We start from the raw sequence: 25,347 nt of genomic DNA, 5'->3' as shown, positions 1-25,347 counted from the left end.
CTCTTCCCCATCATTCCACCTTTTACAGCAAGCTTTTTCCAATCCTTCTTAATTCTAGTGCCTTCCCTCTGTTAATTATTTTCTATTTACCTCAGATAAAGCTTGTTTTTATTTATCTCCCGTATTATTAGATAATGAGCTCCATGAGGCCAGGGACTGTCATTTGTCTCTTTTTGTATCCCCAGCAATTAGCAGTGTCTGGCACACAGTATACACTTAATAAATGTTATTGATTGATCATTGAAGGAAAAGGAAAAGTACATATAAAGAGGACCTGAGTTCAAATCCAACATCAGATAGTTAACACGTACTAGCTGTGTGACCCTGGGCAAGTCACTTAACCCCAACCGCCTCACCAAACAGCAAACTGGAAAAAAAAAAAGTAAATATAGTTCCATTCAGTAAGTATTTGTTAAGCGCCTACTGTTTGAAAGACATCATTCTAAGCACTGGGGACATAAAGACAAAATGAAAAATAGAACCTGCCAGAGCTTAGACTCCTCAGACCTGGCTCTTACAGTCAGTCAGGGTCATGGTCATGTTGCTCTGGTGCCAGGGTGAGATTTCAGGGCAGGGTCTGCATGGGAGAAGAACACACTGCATATTCAGAATGTTCCAATTTAGTTTCTCTTCAGATTAACTGAGCTTTACAATTATTTCTATTAGAAGAGTAATAACTTAAACCTATTAAAAAATCTTAATACAAATGTAGGAATCTCAAAATATGAATAATTACATTGAGAATTCAAATCCGAAATAAAGCATTAAACTCCATGTGTAGATTAAAATGTATACTTTAAAAAAGTTATAACTGTCTTTTTCACTGTGCTTTGATTTGTTTTTCTTCTGTGTACTTGGGTTCTCTTATACTTCTTTTTTTGCCCACATATAGTGAATGTGCATTTCATATTGCTAATTTTGTTTTCTTCATGCCTTATGATTTCATATATTCCCACATTTTCTTATATTCTTCATATGGAACTTTTTAGACTAATGTTTTATTGAGGTTATATAATGGCAGAAGGCATCTTCTGATTTCTCATGGTGGTGTGAAAGTAGCTCCAGGTCGTCAAAGGCTATTGAGAGCCCAAGGTTCTGGTGAGTTTGTTGTGCTGGGAGATTCCACAGGACTCAGCACTCTTATCTCTGATACTGTATCTGCTTTTAGCAGTTTGTCTGCTTACTAGAGGATGGATTCTTTGGCCACAACAACTTTTGAGCCAAAAAAAAAACAATGATCCTCAGGCTTGGACCCTTACTGCCTATGGAGTAGTAGGGCATGCCACATAAAGTCTCTGCCCTTCACTTTCCTCATCCACAAAATCAAGAGGCTGAATTACATAGCCTATGAGGTCCCTTCTAGGCCAACACCTGTTCTCCTATGACCTCTTTGGTTTCTGCAGTCATGTTGACAGAAAATTGGGAAGAAGGCTAAAAATAATAGTTTTCTAGATTGTCTCTAAAACACAAATGGAAATGCACTAGAACTTCCTCCAGTGGTGCAGATTTCAGCCCCACTATATCTTCCCATCCCATGTGACTCTTGTCCATATCCTCCCAGGAGCTTGCCACAGAGTTCCAGGCACACACTGGGCTTTTCTTGTCTCCTCCTGCCAGACATATGACTGAAGCATTGTGACTATCTACTTGTTATCCTGTGGGAGCATCCCATTTTTTCTTCACGTTACATAATTCCTTGATGACATCTTTTTTACTTCTTCTTTGTTGCAGCCTGCTCACAGCCAGCATATGTATTTATGTATACCCTTATGTGTGTACATATGCATATACATGCTGTTTTGCATATATCAGAACACTGTATAAATGTTGGGTATTTTGAAAATTTGAATATTAGAAACAGACCATTTAAAGAAAGGGTTCTTAGCCTTTTTTGTGTCACGGACTCTTTTGGTAGTCTGGTGAAGCCTGTGGACCCCTTCTCAGGATAATGTTTTTAAAGTCATAAAGTAAAATACACAGGATTGCAAAGGAAACTAAATATATTGATATTGAAACACATTTATCAAAATATTTATTGATATTGGAATATTTATTGGAATATTTTTTGAAAATAAATTCACTTCTCCCCTCTTAAGAACCACTAAATTTTAGGGGATTACTCTTCATTTTATAAAAGGTTCCACCATAAGATTCCTTCAACTAATACATTTCTTGTACTTACAACTTTATTCGATTTACAGAAATTCTATTTGTGCAAATTTTTTAGTAGTACATCCTTACATAAAAATTAGGTGCATCTCTGTGGTTCTACCAAGGGAAGAATTTGCTCATATTTAAGAGAAAGAGCTACTTGAGAATTAGTTTGGAGGTCTAGGATTTTCTTCCCTGACTATCTGACTAGGATCATTTTAATATTATTCTTCTTAGCAGTAGGAAAATGGGCTGCATGAAAAATGAGTAAAGGACTTGTATTATAAATATTTCTAGTAACATTTATGTTGCACTTGAAAATTTGACATTTTCATAGCACTTGAAAATTTGCAAATTTCTTTGTATATGTTATCTTATTCAGGCCTCAAAACTACCCTGTGTTCTATCCATATAATAAATGATTATGTAATTGAGTTACAGTAGCAATAGCCTAACCTTTTTGTTTAGGAATAATGGGACATGGAGAAAAGTAAAGGCACTCATTCTGATCATAATAATTTCTTTGAGAAGTTTAACTCCCAATAAAATGTTCACCACCAAATGGAGCCGAAAAACTGCTTCTGGCAGTAAATACTTGACCTCCTTTCAGGCAGAGACATGGTGATTCAGAGTGTAAGGCTCAGTTTTAATACATAGATCTGTCCCATCATGTCTCCAAACAGGGAAAACACTTGAAAGTAAAGATTGAAAGTAAAGATAATGTTCTGGATGATAACAGTTCATTTTAAAAGCAGTTAGAGGTGAAAGCAGACGGAGAATCATAGTGGATAGGTGCTAGAGTTGGAGTCAGGATACCTGAGTTTCAATCCTACTAAAGCCACTTAACAAGTATGTGACCATAGGTAAATTTTGTCATTTCAAAAGGTTGTTGTAAAGAAAGCACCTTGCAAACCTTAATGTGTGTATTTGTTGGTAGTTGTTGTTGTTGTTAAACAGATACAAAATTGGACAGAGTTGCCAGTATTTCTAATCATCAGTCAGTGTATGTGTGTGATATGTACATACATACATGTGGTATATACATACACACATTTGAACTCATTACTTCAACTCAGCACGTGTTAAGTGCCTACTGTGTGCAAAGCATTGTGCTAAGGGATACTGAGATAAAAATAGCTGTTGCCTTCAAGGAATGGACATTTCAGGGTTTTGTTGTGACGGTTTGATGGAAGTTAAACTTTTTTAAGAAATGCTCTATAAATGGAGTAAGTATCCAGGTAGTGAATGCAGAATAATGTTAAATGGGCTCAAGTGGCCTAACGCGTCCACAGAAAGGCTTCATGTAAGATTCCACCTGAGGTGAACCTTGAAGAGACCTAGCTGTTCCCAAGGGACGTTATCATCTATTCTATTCACCAGGTGAGGAAATAGAAATTCCCTTAAGAAAATGAAGTCAGGAACAGCAGCTGGAAGTGACAAATACACTAAGTCAAAATCCATGCTAGGGATAACACTGTTTTTAGTCACAGAATTTCAGAGTTAGAATGGGCTTCAGCAAACATCTAAGCCATGCCATATCAGAAAGCAATCCTCAGTATATATACCTGAGAAGTATTTATCCTGATGTTGTATACGCCTTCAGTGAAGGTAGAATTCACCACCTCTTCAGGCAGGCTGTTCCACTTTTGGTTAGTTGGGTGTGTTAGCATGTTTCCCCAACATTTTCATTTACATTATTGTGATTGCTGTGCAAATTATTCTTCTGGTTCTGCTTTCTTTGCTCTACATTAGTTTATACAAGTTTTCAGTGTGACTTTCTGAAGTCTTCACATCTGTCTTTTCTTATTATACAGTGGTATTCCTTTGAAAGAAAGGATTACATAGATAAAGTTCCTTGAAATAAGGGAGACTAACACACACACTGGCTATTTGGCCATAGGAAAGTCACTTAACCTCTCAGCGCTGGAGGCATTTCTCTAAGAAGTTTAAGGGAAGAAGCCAGCCAGAATTGGTATAGGGGGTTTCCTCATCTGGTAGTTCTCTATACCAATGAAATCATAGATTCAGTTTAGTCTGTTGAGTGGTAATGGTTCCCCAATCATTTAGGTATCTTTTATTTTCAATTCTTTATCTACAAAAAAAGTAATGCTCTGAGAGAGAGAGAGAGTGTGTGAGTGTGTGTGTGTGTACGTGTACTTTGCTTCCCATGCCCACATTTCTCAGTAAAGAGAATAAGCTCCCGTGTAAGCAGAAACTTTTTGTGTTCAGGTGGGTACAATAGCCCTCACAGCCACTTATTTGTATCCATTCTTCTGGGTCCTGTCACAATCATGCTGTTGTTGGTAGTGAGATTTTAGTGAACTGTCTTCTAGTACATTCACCCAGTAGTATTTGCAAAGTATTAAAACTGAGGCCCAGAGGAGCATGGTGGGTTGGCCATGGTCATACAACCTCTGAGTGACAGGTGACATTACGAGGATTCATGATCGTCTTCATGATCTTTGAATACCACGTCCAGCATTCTGTCCATGTTGTCACACTGCTCAGATTAGCATGACACCTAGCTGAGAGGATGGGTGTTCTGCCTCACAGTTCCTCTTTCTGGTAGTTGAGCTGCCGCCAGTCTGTTCTGGGTCCCATGATTACACCCTTGAAATTCATTTCTTAGCCTTCTCACTCATTGGTGACTATTGCCCCCTTTCCCTGTATCTAATCAGGTACCAGGCCCTGATCGATCAATTCTGCTTTCTTTTTTTTCTTTGTTTCTTTTTTTAAATTTTTATTTATTTATTCTTTAAATTTTATTAATTTATTTTGATTTATCACAATCACTTCCATATGCTTTTGAGTTGAAAATTTTTCTCCCCCTTCCTCCCCCCACCCTCCCCAAAACGGCTTTACATTTACATTCCTATTAAACGTATTTTCACATTAGTGAAGTTATAAGTAAAAATTAAAACCAACAGGAGGAACCATCAGAAAGATGGAATAAAACTCAACAGAAGGTAAAAATAAGTGATAGCGATTCGACTTCCATAGTTCTTTCTTTGTTTGTGGACAGCATTTTCCATCCTGAGTCCTCTGGAGATGTCTTAGATCCTTCTAATGCTGAGAAGGGTTCAGTTTAACAATATTAGTCATGGCATAACGTGGCTGTTATTGTGTACAAAGTCCTCTTGGTTCTGCTCACTTCACTCAGCATCAGACCATATAAGTCTGTCCATGTTTTTCTGAAGTTAGCCTGTTCATCATTTCTTATAGCACAGTAGTATTCCATTACATTCATATACCACAACTTGCTCAGCCATTCCCCAATTGATGGGCATCCTCTCAATTTCCAATTCTTTGCCACTCAATTCTGCTTTTAAAATCTTTTTTCTCCTTTCCACTGACCCTAACCTAAGTATTACTCTCATTACCTCTAGGCCTAGCTATTGTAATACTTAGAGGTTAAAAGACCAATTAAATATTACAGTTGGTCTTTTAACCTACATCTTTTTTTTCATTTCTACTGCCACACTAATTTTTGTAATTCATACCTCTAATCAGCTCATTCTGTTGATCACAAGATGACTTCAGTTGTCCCTTATTGCATACTTTTTAATAAGATCTATACATATCCCTTAACTACCATATTCAAGGTACTTTATCATATTACTCCATCTCTATCTTTCTTTCTGTCCCTCTCTCGTACTTTTGCCCTTTCTTGTTCCTTGTAAAATATTTAGCATTGCCTGGATTCATCCGTCAGTTTCTAGCCTAAATAGCTTTACTCAGTTTTTCCCATCTTCCTGGAATTCTACTAATCATTTCCCCTCCCCAAAATCTCTAAATGTTGAACTCTACCTATCCTTCTACGCAAATTCTAATGCTACCGCCCCTCAATTAAATCTTTCCCAATTCCCTTCCTCTCTCCAATGCTCTTATCACTTTCTACTTTATATTATATTTATTTGTGTCTATATATGTGTATAACTGTATGTGTTTATATACAAAGCTAATTTAACTCTTGAGAATAGGAATCTGTTATTTATCTTTGTCTAAACATAAGACCTTATACAATTAGGCCCAGAATAAATGTTTGTTAAATGAATGAATATAGGAACATCTCAGAGACCTTTAATATTATTCATTTTTCCCAGTATCTGTGTACTTGGTGATTATCATTGTTCTACCTTCCTACTATTTCGGGAATTAAGAAAGTAGCCCAAACCTATTTGAAAGCAGACCCTGTGAATTGATTCCAGTGAGGATCAGAAAATATATGTTATGGTATTTATTGTTCATAGTTTGAAACTTGTAGATAAAAGGGTCTGAGACTTGCTCAGAAGTTTCATTAATTTCTTGTTTCATAGCATCCTTAAAAAGGAAACTTTGTTTTATAATGCTCAACCACATTTTATTTAGCATGTTTATTTTGAACAAGTCTCTTGTAAATGAATGTGACTCCTTATATCTGTGCCATTTTCTTCTTCTCCTTAGAGAACACTGCTCCCTAGACCATCAGGAAATCCATCCCATAATGTGTGTTCTTTTTCTATCATGTCAAATTCTTCTATAACAGGTCAGTGCTTGTGGTTCCCACAACCCCTCCACTTAAATTTACCTGTGATTTTCCTTAATATGGCTTACAGGCGTACCTGGCATGAAAGAATTGATATTTACTATGTTGTGTATAAATTAATTTCCATGTTTGAAATGCATTTGAAATACTATTTAATACTCTTATCTTTGGGGAGGAGCTTGTAATCTGTACTGTTGTATATTGCTTGCTTATTGTGGATGATAGCTGTAGTTCACTTTTCAGGCTTCTTTTTGTAAATGATTAGTTCTGCTATAACTCCACAAGATTTTCTAAAAGTCACTGAACTATGTAAAATTGAGCAATAAAAACCAAGGACGTCTGTTGAAATTGGAGTTGGGACACAAGACTCAAAAAAATTCATCAGTGACATGTTAAAAAAAAAAAAAGAACCTAAAAATCATAGTAATGTTTTATACACATTAAGTAGTTAAAATCATAAATACTGCAATAAATAGTTGCACTGTCTGAGGCCTTGGGCTTGGCCTGCATCCCAGTTCCTGGTGAGAAGGAGGGGGACCTTGGCCATGGTGGAAAGTGGGGAAGGGGTGGAGAGGAAGGTCAAGAGTTCTCCTCAGCCATTAGCTCCTATTGCACCTGAAAATATACAATAAATAAGGACCTTTACCTTGAAAAATACTTGAAGTTTCCTCGTGGAAGGGGGTGTTGAAAGGTTGCAACTTCTGAGTTATTGTGAAGTGGTCCAGTTTTCTTTGTTCTGTCACTGTTTCTCCTGGATGAAATAAAGCATAAAAATAAATACAAAATTCATGCTATGCTCAGATCATTCCCTAATGTATCATTTGTGTTAGAGTAAATTTTGCCTTTTCAAAATAAGCGTTATAGCAGAGCTAACTTTTGTTTTCTTTTGTTTCTCTTTTGTTTTCCCACACATAACTCTATAAACCCCAGGGAATTGAGCAGGATTAAACTAACTTTTATTAGTAGAAATTATTATCAGGAAATGTACTGTAATGTTCAAAGAGGGAAATTGCTTCCTTGACTTATATTTTGTCCACTGGTCTTTGAATTGCTCATTTCTTACCTCATGTGCTTTGCTGCCATTTGAATAGTTTTGATCCCATGATATCCACAAATAAACCCTATAGTTTTCATTATTGTCATGTACTGTCACATTTTGTAGTTTTGCTGAGCCTTTGTTCCTCCTTGACCAAACAGCTAATCTAGCCCTTCTTTGTACTTTTTCTAACCCAAGAATCATTGCTACCTTCTGTGGGCAGTGGCAATTTAGAATACTTGATAATATCTGACTAGACTGAAATCTCGTAGTGAAGGCTGTGGGCAGTGAAAATATGGGGATAAATCTGCTATTCTGTGTGCATTGGGTAGTGAAATGAGCATAGGAATAAAAAAATTATAAATACATGTGTGCATCCTAGAAATTCATTTTTTTCCCCATCTTATAGGGAGAGGGTCATTTCGGCCAATCCAGTCCTCTCTGACCAAAGCTGCTTTGTCTCGACCTATTGTGCCCAAGGTTCTTCCAGCCCAGGCTGCTAATCACCTGTCCAGTAAGTTTCCGTGGCTAAGCATGAGGTGAACTTGTAGCCAACCCCACACTTCTGAGTGACACTTTTCAGTGTTCTTTTCTTCTCCCTTCTCAAATCTTTATATATATATATATATATATATATATATATATATATATATATATCTCCTAAAGCCTTGGAAGGAAAAATATGTAATCTGTTGACTTTTCAGTTGAAAATTGGGTTAGATAGGATATTTTTATGGTCTCAGCATGGGATATGCAACTACTTATTTAGAGGAAGCCTTATTATTATCATCCTATGTCTCTTTGTCTCTAGGTGCCATTGACTTGGCAGCTAAAAGTGCTGGTATTATCCCTGGGAGCCCACTCCCTGTCCTGGATACTGAGGGTTTGCCTGGGATAACACAGTTGCCTTCGGAGGAAGTGACAGCCACAGTGACAGGGCAAAACTTGGCTAGCTCACATCAGAATGGGGACGCCATATCAGCTATGGGGGTTTGTATCAGTAACATGTATCTTTATTTGTCACAGAAATTATGGAGAGTATTGCCATTTTCTGTAAGGTGGTAGAGCCTACATTAAAACCTGTGATATAATGATTATATTGCATTTAATTTTGTATGCCATATTTTAAGAGATATTGACTAACTGGCATTTCGCCAGGTAGGCATCTGTGACATTGAGAGAATTAAAAACCAACATGAGGTAGACCATGGAATTCTTGAGGACAAGATGGTGACAGTTGAGCTGGATGATGGTATAAGTATGTTATAAATGCTTTAAATATGTTGATTTGCCACTGATTCTAACAGCTGTACTCAGATGTTTATTAAATGGATAGATGTCAGCCTAGATGTAATTAGAGGTCACTAAAGGTAAGGAATGGTTTAGGGTTCTATCTTTTACTCTGTGCCTAGTATTTTGCCACTGACTTAAAAACTAAATGTTATGCGCATCAAATTTCTAAAACACACAAAGGTACGAAGGATAAAAATATACTGAGTAATATAATGAGAATCCATATAAATCCAGTTGGAATAGTCAGCCAAGTATACAGACATAATAGGAATTATTATCTGCACTTGTGTGAGAGACATATTTAGACACTTGACTATAAACGAAATACAAGTCAGTAATGTGATGTGACTGCCAAGAGCCAGTGATCTTAGGTCCATTAATGCAAATGTAATGTCCAAATCACTGCTCTGTACCAGTCAGGCCACACCAAATGTGTATTCACTTACTCTGCAGTGGTTTTTTAACACAATTTTTATTCGTAACAATTTCCTTTCACATCACATTTATTTTTGAATATTTACTTTCCACCTCCCATAACCAGCAAGCCATCTCTTCTAACAAATTAACAAAAAAAAATTTTTTTTCCAGCAAAAGTTACCACATCACCTGTATTAGGGGGTCAGCAAAGTATGGTCCTTGTGAAATTTTATTGTATTTTAAAATGTAAATGCCTTTTTTTTTTTTAACTCAAGAGGCTGACTAGATTTGACTCTCAGGCTGTAGTTTGCTCATCCCTATTCTATATGATGGCATCTGGAGTATTGTACATTCTCTTAGTCCCTGACCTCTGTGATGAAGGAGAGAGAGGTTCATTTTCTCTACTCTTCTTTATACCTAAGCTTCCTATCATAGAAAGAGCACCATGTCTTAAGATGGATTTGATAAGTTGGAACATACCTAAAATATAAAGAGATATTCGGTGTGTTAAAGATTGGTTACAGGAGCCAGGGGTGTTTTTAGCCCCAAGAAGATGAGCTAGAGGGGCAATATGATAGTTATTTGAAGTGGTTATATGGGGAAAGGTTTGTATTTTAGTCATGCACAGCTCCAGAAGAAAGTGATTATAAGGAGGCATTTTTCATTTCAGCATAAGGGGGAAAAAAATTCTTCACAATTAGATTGTTAAAAAAGCAGCAATGAGAGGCAGCTAGGTAGCACAGTGGATAGAGCATTGGCTTGGAATCAGGAGGACCTTAGTTTCAAATCCGGCCTTAGACAGTGATACTCACTAGTTATGTGACCCGGGGCTAGTTACTTAACCCCAGTTGCCTCACAGAAAAACCCAAAACAAACAAACAGCAATGGATGGTTAGACTTGTAGGCATTTAAGCAAAGGCAGATTATATCAGAGGGGATTTATGCTTCTTGCAGGATCCTTTCTAACTCTGAGGTTCTAGGTTCATTTGAAGGAATTAGGAACATTTGATCTGGCGAAGGTACAACCTAGAAAAGGTCATACTGTCTTGAAATATTTGAAATGTCTTTTGGAAAAGGTATTAGACTTGATATGTATTGCAGTAATGAATAGATTAGAACCAGTGGAGTTGTACAGCCTTATTAGTACCCTAATTCTTTAAAGTATTAGAGCATAGTCGGAATGAGCACCCATTAGGAATGTTGCAGAATGTATTCTTATGTGGACAGGAAGTTGGACTGGATAACCTCCAAGGTCTCTTCTTCTTGCTAAAATTAGGTGATTTTCCACCCATCCCCCTCTTTTGGCAGAGTAAAGCTATAAAACTCCTAAGACTGTCAATGCATACCATACAGGACCCAGGTAGCAGCTTCTAGAAAAGGTAAAACCTTTAAAAGGTACGGGAGCCCCAACTTCCCTTGCAGAGTCTAAGTCTGAACCCTGCTTTGAATGAGCTGCCTTTTGGTGCAGGAAAAGAATTCTTTCATCTAAACAATCAAGTAAAATATGAAGTAACCTGACGGTGTCTGACTTTGAAAGAAGTTTCAGGAGCTACCCCTCCAGACTATGGGACTTATCTTTCTCTGACTTTAGTTTTTAGAAAGCCACTTAAATGATGAGACAACTCCTGCTATATAGGAATTGGTGTATTTACCAACGTTTCCTCGGAGTTCTGATTTCTGGTATGTAGCAGCACATAGATCCAACTAAGCTTCAAGTCAGGAAGTACTGACTTCATCACTTGCTAGTTCTGTGACTGTGGCTGTGTTGTTTTCTCTCTCAGACTAAGTTCCTTTATTTGTAAGATGAGGAGGATACACAAAATGGTTGTGAAAATACCTGTAGCTTTTTGTGCTTTTTAAGCTATAGTGTCCTATACATGTGAGCTGCTATTAAGTATAACTGGAAAACTCTCGCTATCCCTTTTCTATTTCTAGGGCACAAGCAGTGGATGCCGTGTTCCTTTCATCAGTATCCCCACAAGGCCTGAACAGGAATCTGTAACTCAAAGTTTTCAGGTAGAGTCCAAATATTGTGCAGGTTCTGAACCAATGCCACTAAGCCAGAGTTCATCTCCCCAAGTATGTCAGACCTGGAGTCCTCATCTTCCAAATACTTCCATGACGTTTGTCTAGCTAATGGTCCTAGTTTTATTGTCTCCTGGATAATTGTAAAACAGAGTTCACACAGCCTGTCAGGGTTTGTCTCATTTGGAATTGTCTTCATTGGCCTTGCCTTCTTTTCTTTTTGTTAGTTCCTTCTTTTCTCCAAATAGATTTGTAGACTCAACATCTCACCCCCATCTTAGAACCACCCCTTTGCCGATGAAGTTGCCTCCTTTCTTGGTGACACCGGCAGAATGCCTAGGGTTGGTTGACATTGGAATGCTGTTTCCAAAGACATTTTTATTAGCACAGCTTTTTGGGAGCCTAAGTGTTCCAGCCTTACCTTTAGACTTCTTCGCTTTCACTGGTAGCTTAAGGCAAAGCAAGCTCTCTCTCAGAAGCATTGTGATTCTGTAGAAAGAGCTACAAGCCCTGAGTCCATATGCTGACTCTGTTGCTTTATTGCCAGTATGAGTGTAGGCAAGTTATTTGGCTTCTCTAGGCCTCAACTTCTCCATCTGTAAGATTGCTTTGGACAAAAAGACCTTTCACTTCTAGCTTTAGATCCTGTGAACCTAAATTCACTGTAGTAGAGAGAAGCAGGTGAGTCTAGGTATAATTTTACTTTCCCTATGGGTCTTGAAATTAATAAATGACCACAACGTAGGCTGGAGGTTTTTTCAGAATATCTGAAGCATTTTTAGTCTTACACCTGAGAATTAGGAATTTTTTATCTCCACATTACATATTCTTCAATTCTGTCTGACCCATTTCTGTGATAATTTTTATATTTTTCTTCCTTCAGGGTTCATCTGTTCTATCCTTGTCTGAAATGTCCAAAGCCCCTCTCCAGAATGGCCTCTCTACTCCCCTTCCTACATCTGAGGGATCTACTACTCGTCTTTCTCCACCCAATGTCTCTGCTCTGCTAGACATTTCCCTTCCTGGACCCCCTGAGGATGTGTTATCTCAGGGAGAACCTTCAACTCAGATCAGTGACTCCATCATTGAGATTGCTATCAGTTCTGGCCAATATAGTAAGTAACACTTCTGTTCCTTGGAATCAGGAAAACTCTTGCTCCCTATTAAAAAGGAATATTATTGTTTAACAATAGGTAAGTCTCTGACTTCTTACCTGGGTCTTTCAAAGATTTATTGAAAAGGTATTTGTTCTTGAGAAGCCAGTAATTTAGATGAAAAACAGAAAATCCTGCTAGATTCCCTGAAGGAAGCATTACTGCTAGAAAGTAGGGTGACCACTGTGCTTGTTTTCTTTCCAGTGGCAACAGAAGACAGAATTGTCAGTGTTTAAATGTATTTAACCTGATTACTTTGTCTTTACTTGGGGAAGAAATTAGGACATGGATTGAGGCACCTCGGGGGTGCAGTGGATGGAGTGCTGGGCCTGGAGTCGGGAAGACTTGAGTTCACATTCTATCTCAGACACTTGCTAGCTCTGTGGCCCTGGGCAAGTCGCTTAACCTCTGTCTGCCCCAGTTTTTTCATCTGCAAAATGGGGATCATAACAGCACCTACCTCCCAGGGTTATTATAGAGATCAAATGAGATAAATATTTGTAAAGCTGTTAGCAAAGTGCCTGGCACATAGTAGTTGCTTAATAAATACTTAATCCAATTCATCCCACTGTGGTGTCAGATGAAATTAATGCTTGGTGTTCTCCTGGACTTAGCTACGCTCCTAGATGTCAGCTAGAGAGTTAGTATTTGCTAAAGTAACTAAATGATATCTTCTTCAGGCTAACTTCAGATAACTCTGAGCCTTGCAACTTCCCTTTGGAAGTTTGTGCTACTAATTCTGTTAATATTGTTCGTCTTGATTTGGAAGTTTATGCTGTTTTACATTATTGGACTTTAACTACTATGGCTAGCATAGTAAGGGTTAGATCAGATTTTTTTCTTCTAACTGAAATTTTAATGATACGATATTCTTTTATAGGTGAAGGAGTCTCTCTTTCACCGGCAAAATTGAATGGTAGTGACAGCTCCAAAAGTCTTCCATCCCCATCCAGCAGCCCTCAGCAGAATTGGATTGCTTCTCCCACTCATGATCCCCAGTGGTACCCCAATGATTCCACAGACTCTTCTCTCAGCAGCCTATTTGGTGAGTTTCTCTAATAGACTACAGTAAACTCAAACCCTTGACCCCCATGAGAACATTCTTCCCTAGGAACAAGCATCTGAGCCAGAAACTTCTCTTGTCTTCCATAGGTCACTTACTTGATTAGTGATCCTTTGACATTGATTTCCTAGAAATTCTTAATAGATCAGGATAAATATTTCATGTTATGGCCTTTGCTCTACTCTGTATTTTAAGAACCCTTCCCTAGAACCTAGTGAGCTACTTAGCACTCTGTGGTTCATGCTTTTATTCCTTAGAGAATTTGTTGTGAAGCAGGTCCCAGAGGTTCCTGTCCTTTCCAAAGACCTTCCCTTGCAGCCCCAGTGCTGGAAGTTTTTATGGATAGAGCATGACTTTGGTCTCCATTTTGTATTACTTTTTTTTTGAATGATCTGTATTTCGTGACTTTTTTTTCCCTGAAATGAGCCTTCTAGTTTGTTTATAAAAGTATCACATAACAGAATGAGTAGTTCATTTTACTTACAAGTAGTCCTCTGCATAGCTGGAACGCTGTTATTTGTCAGCTGTGTGCAGTTCTTGGCATGATTTCAATATTCAGTAAATCAGAGCTTACTCCCCTGTACCCCAGTCTGTCAAACTAGATGATAGGATGCACAGTATTCAAATATACAGGACTAACAGAACAGAAATGGAATTTTCTGTTCTATTGCTCTACTTTACTTTGAACATAAAATAGGGTTTAGGTGTATAAATGTGATTTTGCTGCATAGATGGCAATACTCAGTAGCCCCTGCTCCCAAATCAGATCCCAAAATAATCTTAAATTGGTCTCATGAGGTAGTTAGGTGGCATAGTGGATTTGGAGTCAGAAAGATGAAATGGGGACTCAGACACTTACTCTCGTGTGACTCTGGGCAAGTCTCTTAACTTCTGTTTGCCTCATTTTCCTCAACTATAAAATGGGAATATTAATAGCACCTACCTCACAGGGTGGTTGTGACAATCAAATTTAAAAAATTTGATCTCTTAATAAATGCTTCTTTGTTGGTTCCCACCCTCCCTTTCCCCTCCCTTCCTTCCTTCTCTCCCCCAAATTGATGAGAATTAGCATCCATGTCAGTCTTTGCTTTACAATTCTTAAATAGAAAGTTCTGAATGATGAGTAGGAGCTGCTAGGACTCGAGATTAATTTGGGATTACACCTACCCTTCACTTTCCACTGACTGTACTGAACTGTACTGACCTGTGGTGATGGTAATGGTCCTGAACCTGAGCCATATGCAAGTCAGGAATCAAGTGTACCAGTATATTGTTGTGTCATTATACTCTAACTTTCAGCATTGTTTTGGGAAAAATAGAATTTAATAATTTTTGTTTTCTTCTCTCCACTATGTAGCAAGTTTCATCTCACCAGAGAAGGGTCGGAAGATGCTGCCAACTCCAGTTGGGACTGCCAGTGGTACTTCCCTACTGGGCCCTAGCCTGCTGGATGGAAACTCTCGGGACTCATTCGTTTCCCGATCACTAGCTGATGTTGCAGAGGTATACTTTCTTTTTTTTTATTTTTATTTTTATATAAATTTATTTATTTTTAGTTTTCAACATATATTTCCACAAGATTTTGAGTTCCAAATTTTCACTCCATCTCACCCTTCCCCCCACCCAAGATGGCATGCATTCTGAATACCCCTTTCCCTAGTCCGCTCTCTCTTCTATCTCTCTGCCCCCTTCTCTTATCCCCTTCCCCTTCTATTTTCCTGTAGGGCAGGATAGACTTCTGTACCCCATTTCCTGTATTTCTTATTTCCCGGTTGCATGTGAAAACTTTTTTTTAAACATGTTTTTTAAAACTTTGGGTTCCAAATTTTCTCCCTTCCTCCGTCCGCACCCACCCTCACTGAAAAGGCAAGCAACTCAATATAGGTTATACATGTGCAGTTATGCAAAACAATTCCATAGTAGACATGTTATAAAAAACTAACTCTATTTCCCTTAATCCTATCCCACCCCCCCATTTATTCTATTCTTCTTTTTGACCATGTCCCTCCTCAGAAGTATTTGCTTCTGATTACCCCTTTCCCAATCTGCCCTCCTCTCTATCATCCCCCTGCTCTCTTGTCCCCTTCCCCCCTATTTTCTGTAGGGTAAGACAGATTTCCATACCCAATTGAATGTGTATGTTATTCCCTCCTTAAGCCAAATCCTATGAGAATAAGATTCATTCATTCCCTCTCACCTTCCCCATTTCCCCTCCACTGTAAGAGCCTTTTCTTTTCTGTTTTTTTGTGAGATAATTTACCCATTCTACCTCTCCCTTTCTTCTTCTCCTAGTATAATCTCCTCATCTTAATTTTGTTCTCCAGATATGACCCCTTAATCTTCAACTCACCCTGTGCCCTCTATCTATCTATCTATCTATCTATCTATCTATCTATCTATCTATCTATCTACATATAATTTTTTCCCTCCAACTACCCTAATACTGACAAAGGTCTCATGAGTTATAAATATCATCTTTCCATGCAGGAATGTAAACAGTTCAACCTTAATAAGTCTCTTATGATTTCTCTTTCCTGTTTACCTCTTCATGTTCCACTTGAGTCTTGTATTTGAAAGTCAAATTTTCTATTCAGCTCTGGTCTTTTCATCAAGAATGCTTGAAAGTCCTCTATTTCACTGAATGACCATTTTTTCCCCTGAAGGATTATACTCAGTTTTGCTGGGTAGGTGATTCTTGGTTGTAATCCTATCTCCTTTGCCCTCGGAATATTATATTCCATGCCCTGGTCCTTTAATGTAGAAGCTGCTAAATCTTGTGTTATCCTGATTGTGTTTCCACAGTACTTGAATTGTTTCTTTCTGGCAGCTTGTAATATTTTCTCCTTGACCTGGGAACTCTGGAATTTGGCTACAATATTCCTAGGAGTTTTCCTTTGGGATCTCTTTCAGGAGGAGATCTGGATTCTTTCAATTTCTATTTTGCCTTCTGGTTCTAAAATATCAGGGCAGTTTTCCTTGATAATTTCTTGAAAGATGATGTGTAGGTTCTTTTTTTGATCATGGCTTTCAGATAGTCCAATAATTTTTAAATTCTCCTGGATCTATTTTCCAGGTCAGTTGTTTTTCCAATGAGATATTTCACATTGTTTTCTAATTTTTCATTCTTTTGGATTTGTTCTACAGTGTCTTGATTTCTTATAAAGTCATTAGCTTCCATTTGCTCCATTCTAATTTTAAAGGAAGTATTTTCTTCAGTAATCTTTTGGACTTCCTTTTCCATTTGGCCAGTTTTTCTTTTTAGGGCATTCTTCTCCTCATTGGCTTTTTGGACCTCTTTTGCCATTTGGGTCAGGCTATTTTTTAAGGTGTTATTTTCTTCAGTATTTTTTGGGGTCTCCTTTAGCAAGCGGTTGACTTGTTTTTCATAATTTTCTTGCATCACTCTCATTTCTCTTCCCAGTTTTTCCTCTACTTCTCTTACTTGCTTCTCAAAATCCCTTTTGAGCTCTTCCAAGGCCTGGGACTGATTCATATTTTTCTTGGAGGCTTTGGATGTAGGAGCTTTGACTTTGTCGTCTTCTATTGTATGTTTTGATCTTCTTTGTCACCAAAGTAAGATAATATAGTCTGACTCTTTTTTCGCTGCTTGTTCATGATCCCAGCCAATTACTTGAGGTTTTAACTCTTTGTTAAGATAAGAATCTGCTTCCAATATGGAGAATGTATTGTTCCAAGCTTCGGGGGTTTATACAGCTGTTCTCAGAGATACTTGTAGGGACCTGTAAATTTTTACTTCTTGCAAGCTGGTATTATAAGGGGCGAGGTGTTTACTCCTTTCCTGGCCTGTGCTCTGGTCTGTTAGTGACCACAAGCACTCCTTTCTGTCCTGGAACTGTGAAGAAGGTTTCCTCTTCACTGCCACTACAAGCTCTACCATGCCAGCGCTCCTTCTCACCCCAGGACCACCGCCCAGAACTGTGACCCAGATCCAGGCACAGGCAAAGCAAGAGATTCCTGCCTCAGCACTGGCAAATAGATCCCTGAAATCCCCCTCTGATCATCCACTGGATGCCCCCTCAGTCTGTGGGCCAGAAGCTCAGGATGTAGCCACCGCCCTGGCGCCCGGGCTCTGCGATCTGGGCTCAGGAGGTGGTTCTGACCTAGCTCCTCTCTCAGCACCACAGAACAGACTTTTCCCACTGATCTTCTAAGTTGTCTTTGGTGTTTGTGGGTTGAGAGGTCTGGGAGCTGCCACAGCTGCCTGCTATTCAGTCCTCTGAGGCCTGCGCACCCATGCCACACTGCACTCTGCTACCAGCCCGATGCGATATACCTTTCTGTTGAACCATCCAGGTTGTCTTGGGCTGGAAATTTGCTTCATTCTGTCTTTTTGTGGGTTCTGTTGCTTTATAATTTGTTTAGAGCCATTTTTATAGGTATTTGGGGGGGTTTGGGGGAGAGCTCAAGCAAGTCACTGCTTTTACTCAGCCATCTTGGCTCCACCCCCAGAGGTATACTTTCTCATTGTTGGGCTTTTCTTTTTCTTTTCACTATTTTTATTTAGTACCCTTGCCTTGATCTTGAATACTTTTTTACTTGTTCTTTTTTTCTTCCACATTTGAGTACATTTAGGTTGTGTAATCATCCACCATTTCAAATCCTTTTTTTTAATTTAATTTTTTTGATTTTTTCCGTATGCTTTTGAGTTGAAAATTTTTCTCCCCCTTCCTCCCCCCCACCCTCCCCAAGATGGCACACAATCTGATATAGGTTTTACATTTACATTCTTATTAAACATATTTTCACAATAGTGAAGTTGTAAGTAAAAATTAAAACCAATAGGAAGAACCATCAGAAAGATGAAACAAAACTCAACAGAAGGTAAAAATAAGTGATAGCGATTCGACTTCCATAGTTCGTTTTTTGGATGTGAACAGCATTATCCATCCTGAGGCCTCTGGAAATGTCTTAGATCCTCATAATGCTGAGAAAGGTTCAGTTTAACAATCTTAGTCATTGCATAACGTGGCTGTTAAAGGAATTGCATTGGTTTTTTTTGTTTTTGGCAATTGGGGTGAAGTGACTTGCCCAGGGTCACACAGCTAGTAAGTATCAAGTGTTTTGTCTGAAGCCGGATTTGAACTCAGGTCTTCCTGACTCCAGGGCCAGTGCTCTATCCACTGTGCCGCCTAGCTGCCCCCATTTCAAATCCTTTAATTAAGTTTCCAAAGCAGGGGCTGCCCCAAGGTGTATGAGTAGGAAGCTAGTTAACATCCCACCCTTCCCTACAATTGGGATTTATAAATTAAGGATTTTATCTCTAGGAATGGTACCTACCCCTATCATCAAGTGCTCTGCCCCACCCACTTGAGTATGTTGTTTCTTCTACTCTGCACACTCCTACCCTCCCCGTAATCTGAGTCAGATGGAGTCACCTGGGAGTAGTTATAACTCTTACAAGCACTGACTGGACTATGTGCCACTGGGAAAATTCCTGCCTCTGCCCTCTAACATATATTCTCCCTCTCCCTTCAGGTTACCTCTTAGCCTTATCAAGGTAGTGCCCGGTGATTAGCAGCTTGCCTCTGCCCCCTTTTAGTTTTGGAAAGGACCCTGGAAGTTGCATGGGATGAGCAGATAACAGATCTCATTACCCTATCTTTCCCTCCAAACCCACCTCTTTTCTAAACTCTTCTTTCTGTGAAAGGCACTATTTTTTCATTCACATAAATGCTTGATCTTGGTGTCATCTTTGACATCTCACTTTTCCTTATCTGACATAGGTGATCAGTTATCAGATTTTACAATTTCTACTTCCCCATCTCTTGCATCTTTACTCTTTTCTTTACTTACACAGTCACCACCCTGGTTCAAACACTCACCATCTCTTGTATTGACTATTGCAATAGCCTCTTAATTAGTCTCTGGGATTCAAATCTCCTTTCTGGACTGTCTTCAAAATGGTGACCAAAGTGATTTCCCTAAAGTACAGGTCCTACCATACCACTTTCCAACTCAGACTCCAATGGCTCCTTATTGACTATAAGAACAAATATAATTTCATCTTTATCTCATCCTTTTAAAATTTTATATCATGTGTAATTTTATATCATGATTATTAGTAAAACAACATTTATTTAATTTATAAATAAATATATACTTGGGGCTGCACACTTAAAAATTTTTTACTGATGGCATATACGTTCAGAAAAGTTTGGAGACCATTGCTTTAATAAATTTTTTTTTCAGTTTGTAAAAAGTTTTATCTACTCTTGAAACTTCTGGTATGTTCCTTTGTTGGACAGATCCCACAGTTGAGCAACATGAAGGTCCTCACAGACGAAGTGGAATGTTAGAGCTAGATCACTAGTAGAACACCTTTATTTTCCAAATGAGGCAAAAGAGTCTAAGCTGCAAGAAAACTCATTGTTCACTGCCTTTGGAATAATTGAGCAGCATTTTGTTGTAGTGGGAATAGTCCCTGATTTAATAACTGAAGACCTGGGTTCATTTACTGATTCTGCTACTTAAGACTTATGTGAGCTCCTACAAGTCAGTTAATCTGGATTTCAGTCTCCCATTTGTATAAAATGAAAGAAATAGAATAGATGACTGTCAAGATCTCTTTCATCTCTGATCTTAACACTTCCCTTGGCAGGGTGATAGTAGGTTTACCTTACTTAAAAATGCATCTGGTTTTGCAGAGGTGATAATTCCTGTTGCAGTGCTCTTCTTTGCCATAGAGTTCAGTGGGGCTGAAGCAAGCTATAAAGATATGTAAATACTGCACAGATGCCCACTTAGCTCTTGCTCTGAGTTCTTATCATAAAATTATTCTAAAATTGGTCTGTTAGAACTCTGGAAGCTTGATGCTCAGTTTTCCAACAAATACTTGGGTCTGTGCTAGGAGTTAGGTAATATAAAGTCCATTCCCTTTCTCTCAAGAGCTTACAACTCAGTTTAAGAGGTAAGACAGACACACAAATAACTATAGTTTCCAATGGTAATACTGAGTAATTTAAACAAGAGTGATGACTTCCATTTAGGGTTTATTCTTTTTTTACTCATCGATAGTCATGTATTGAAACATTTGACAGTCCGGGAATATATTCACATTACTTCCTGTGCCAGGTGCCAGGTCACTTTCCACATAGTACATCCTAGCTAACTCTGCTTTATAAGAAACTGTGCAGAAGGTTAAAATATATGCAGTGCCTGCCTGGCACATAGTAGACATCTAATAAATTCTTGTTGACTTGGTAGAACTTATCACTCAGTCTTTTATCATCGTATTTATCCAGTGCTCTCAGAACTTAAGTGTCTCAGAACTTAGGAAGGCCCTATATACTTAGAATTCAGTGATTCCCACTTATCTAACTTGCAATATTTCCCTTCATTTCTGTGTCTTCCAGGTTGTGGATTCCCAGCTGGTATGCATGATGAATGAAAACAGCATTGATTATATCTCCCGTTTCAATGACCTTGCCCAGGAATTGTCCATCACTGAGTCAAGTCGTCGGGAGGTCCTTTTTGATGGAGGTGGAGGTGGCCCTCCAGTGGGTGACCTCTCACAGTGATCATGCTTAGCACAGTGGTGGCCACAATTAGGATGGACCCACGTTACAAATGGACATAGTATAGTTGTTCTTCTGACTGTTGCAGGGGGAAATCCCAGTGTCCCATTTTCAATAAAGTCAGCATCTTCTAACATTTGAACAGCTGTGCATCCTGGAATCTGTAGTACACCAGGAAGTGATCACTGAACAGTATTAAAGATGAATTCCCATGAGAGGAGCTAGAGCTAGTGATGTGGTTGGAAAGAATCAGAACTAGTTCTCTGGCATGGCATGAGTTAAGACTGTTGGTAAGAGAATCCCCTTCTGAGGCACTTTTTGCCTATATGTAATATTCTTAGTTTCATGTCAGTATTGGGGTCCAGACGAAGATTAGTCTTATGTTAAAACCTAAATTTGTTGTATTGAACATTCCAGTTGAAGGAGAAACTACAAGTTTTCTTTTTTAAAGGGAAGAAGTTGAGAGTGCCTTGGAATAGCCATTAAGTCCTGGAGAATTTTAAGCCACGCTCACTGGTGGGATTCCCGAAGTCATGACTGCCTTCCTCCGATTAATCCTTTGACATTCTGTTACTATGTCTGTAAAGTGGTGGGAGTTCGATAATCCATGATGCATTCCTTCTTCCCTGGGGAAGACAGCACAGCATCTCTTGGGCTCTCTGTGATTATAATTGCATTCCAGGACAGGTGATAGTGCAGATAAAGGCCTTATAGTACGTGGGATAGCAGAGGGAGAAATGTTGGTCTTAATAGATGTCAATTTGTTGCAAAGATTTTTCCTATCATCAACTCTATTGAAACACCAAACCTCTTCTAATCCCTTAATTGTAGGTTTTGGCTGACTTAACAGGACAGGTAAAGAATCATGTCTTATGCAGATAACATTGATTTTTTTTTTTAACTTTTGAGGGAGAAAAAGATCTTTTTTATTTTATGAATTAGGAACCATTAAAGAAGAAAACCCAATTAAGTTAGATTTTCTTCCCCCTCCCACTTGACTAGTTTCTTTAAGGGTGGCCCAAGGCATCATATGCTCAGTTATAGATGAAGACCTCTGCCTATATAAACTTTTGCACATTTGGTGGGATTTTGTTTGACATCTGAAAGGAAATCAGTGATCTTCAAGAATTGGGTAATTTAGATGAAGTAATTTTTCTCTATCAAATTTTCTTCTGCTTTTGGTTGGCTTTCAGCATATGTTGTTACCTTATCATAAACATGCTTGGTCCTTCCTTACTTTTCCAGGACCATTGAGCACCTCTCACTCTTGCCCAGCATCTCTTTTGAGAGAATTCAAAAACAAGGGCTTATATTCATATAAGGTAGCTCCTTAGTTTACAAAAGCCGTGTCCTTTGTAAAGAGAGGTCTTACAAATTCTTACAGTCAATTCTTCACATAGCAGGTAAACTTATTAAGTCTATCCACAACTGTCTTAACAGCCAACTCTGCTTACACAACCTATTTAGGCATCCATGTGATGAAGTTCAGCCTTGGCCACAGTGTCATCTGTGGCTTTATCCACCTGACACATTTAACTTTAGGTTATTACCTACTTAGCCTGTTGTCCAGTATTTTTATCTACTCTGCCATTAACTCCCACCTTTGTTGAAAGTAAGAGTAGCATTTCTTCCTCTCAGTAATTCTTAGGCAGGTCTAGTAGCCTTCAAGGCTATTGTTAGCTACTGGTTAGGTCTGGTTTCTTCTCTCCCCAGTTGATCGATCGCCCAGTTTTTGGACATATATAATCCATAGGTAGTTTGGCCTATACCAGTACCTGGTAAGGGAGCACTTAAGGCTTCTTCAGGAGAAATAAAATGTTTGTTTTACTGTATTTAGAGAATTGTGGAATCCTACAAGTTGAGATTATTTCACTTCAGCAATAAAGGGAAGACATTCTAATCCCTAAGACAAAGGGAGGTATTCAGGGTTCCTGGATGGAGACCATCTGGTTTTCATGTTGTGGTTTCACTCCCATGAAACTTCACTCCCTGAAACACTTTCTCAGAGCTCTTATATGATACCTCATATAGTAGTATTATAGTAGCTTATGATTAAAGCTTTCCCTGGATCTGAAGTACAGCACATAACTAAAAATAAAGGAGAGGAGGAATATGGCACAGTTAAATCAAGTGATGTGAGCAACTGTGGTTGTATAGTCTTTAAACCAAGTTGACCCGTTTTCTGGGTTGATTCATCAGTCCTCCAAACTCAACAAAGCTGAGGAATATCTCCTGCCCTTGATATCTGACTTAGCCATGGGTTAAAACTCTGCTGGCTGAGTTTGCATCAGTATTAGTCTTCCTGAACTCTGTACTCTAACGCCATAGAAACCAAGGAGTCTTTCAGGAATATTGCTGGGATTAATGATCAATTGTGTCATGACCATGTGACCAGCTGATAATACTTCTGACCTAGTTACCCAACAGTTGCTCTGATATGTTAGGGCAAACAAATGGAAACTAGCCAGTTGGTTTTAAATTAAGAGCAAAGAGGAAGAAAAATGTTGCAGTAATCTTATTCAAAGATTCTAAAAATCAGAAGTTCCTCTGTTTTGAGTCTCTGGAACAGACTCTACTTGCCACATGGAATTCAAGTAAATATCTTGTTGCTGCAAGTAATATCTTAGGTAGTTAGGGAAGCTGGAATGGCATGGAAGCAGAAAGCGATTTGTCAAATACCTCCACATTTCCTCCTTACCAGTGACAAACATGAAATACTATGAAGACCTTTGTTTTTCCCTTTGGCAGCAAGTCACATGGATGCTTTACTTAACGTGATTAAGGGAAATTTCATAGTTTGTAGCAGAAAACCTATTTCTCCTAGCCTTATAAATATATGTATAAATATAGAAATCTTTCAGAGAATCAGAAGTAGACAGGATATGTCAGAATGTAGGAGAATTCTTTTGTTTCCATTCAAGTGGATTAGCCTTTCAATATGAACTTATGGTTTACTATGTGCATTTGAGCTGAAAGCAGATCAGTTCCTTAAAAAAATTCAGGACTGAGTAAGAAACTCTGGCTCTTACAAGATTGATTGATATTCTTAGCCCCGTCTCCATTTGTGGAATTATACAATGATGGGCATCTCCCATTATATCTTTTTGAGAAAGCAGAGGCAACTGAATGCTCATCCTTTACTATAGTGCTTACAATGAGATATGCTGTAATCTGGGTCTGCTAGGTGTAGAATTTATTGTTCAAGGAGAAAGTTAATTGAAAACAATTAGCTTACCAGTATTTCCTTGGTACCCCAAGTCTCCTGGTCCTAACTATAGGAATTACCATTGTTTATTAGGCTACCCCATGATATAACTTCTAGATTGATGGCCTTTTAAAAACTACATCTTAAAACCAAATCACATTACTGAGCTCAAACTTGTTTTGCAAAGAGATGTCTTTTATATGCTGATGCTGGAAACCCCTGAGGAAGAAATTTAAATACTCGGATGCATTTCTAAGGGAATACTGCACTTTGGTGGTTTTTCTTTCTTTCTTTCTTTCTTTTTTTTTTTTTTTTCTTTTTAAACAGCTTCCGAAACTCTCCTAATTCCACAGTAATTTGTAAGTAATGTTAAGTAAATTAAACCTTGGAAGCACTACAGCAACCTGTTATCATACATTACTGGAACAGGATAACTGGCTTTAGAGTTTATGGTTTGGCAGCAGAATTTATTGCTGTTTCTTCGAAAAATAGTTAAGCCATATCATCCAAGGTTTTTGGCTTGTTTGAGATGTGAATTTGTTTTATAGATTATAAATATACATATGCAGTGTATGTATAAAGCAGATTGCCTGTCCTTCCTGATTATTTTTTGTACCATATTGTAAATTATATTATTTATTCTTTACCAATTTTGCAAAAAAAAAAAGGTGTTTTGGCTATTTAATATAATAAACAAAAGCTGTTAAACTTCCTATGTTTAAATTTCCAGTTCAACTTGTAAATCTGTTTTTATTATTGTGCATAAATACATACTAATACTTGATCTAATAAGCGTCCTTTTCTGCTTGGTTTTTCTGTTTTGATTTGCATTTTCCATCTGCAATGGATATAAGTTATTTTTATTACTTAAAATTTAGATTTCTGAAAGAGCTAGCGCTGAAGGAAAATTACACCTAAACTTTTCTTAGGCAGGTTGTGAGGA

The 25,347-nt window shown here is 38.2% G+C and overlaps 1 protein-coding gene across 2 annotated transcripts in view; it reads left to right on the top strand.

Annotated features, from left to right (window-relative positions):
- Positions 1-21,341, top strand: part of CRAMP1 (cramped chromatin regulator 1) — a 113,872-nt gene extending 92,531 nt beyond the window's left edge. For both annotated transcript variants that reach the window (XM_021006624.2, XM_021006623.2), the window contains exons 14-21: positions 6,595-6,676; positions 8,122-8,226; positions 8,524-8,702; positions 11,358-11,438; positions 12,331-12,562; positions 13,482-13,646; positions 15,022-15,167; positions 21,038-21,341. In XM_021006624.2, coding sequence (XP_020862283.1) covers positions 6,595-6,676; positions 8,122-8,226; positions 8,524-8,702; positions 11,358-11,438; positions 12,331-12,562; positions 13,482-13,646; positions 15,022-15,167; positions 21,038-21,202 — 1,155 coding nt within the window. In that variant the 3' untranslated portion in view covers positions 21,203-21,341. The remainder of the gene's footprint in view (positions 1-6,594; positions 6,677-8,121; positions 8,227-8,523; positions 8,703-11,357; positions 11,439-12,330; positions 12,563-13,481; positions 13,647-15,021; positions 15,168-21,037) is intronic.
- Positions 21,342-25,347: the final 4,006 nt, after the last annotated feature.

Source organism: Phascolarctos cinereus, unplaced genomic scaffold (assembly GCF_003287225.1).
Source record: "Phascolarctos cinereus isolate Bilbo 61053 unplaced genomic scaffold, phaCin_HiC Scaffold_4;HRSCAF=312, whole genome shotgun sequence".
NCBI lineage: Eukaryota > Metazoa > Chordata > Mammalia > Diprotodontia > Phascolarctidae > Phascolarctos > Phascolarctos cinereus.
The sequence above is the reverse complement of the archived record's forward strand: the minus strand, read 5'-3'. Positions and strand labels throughout refer to the sequence as shown.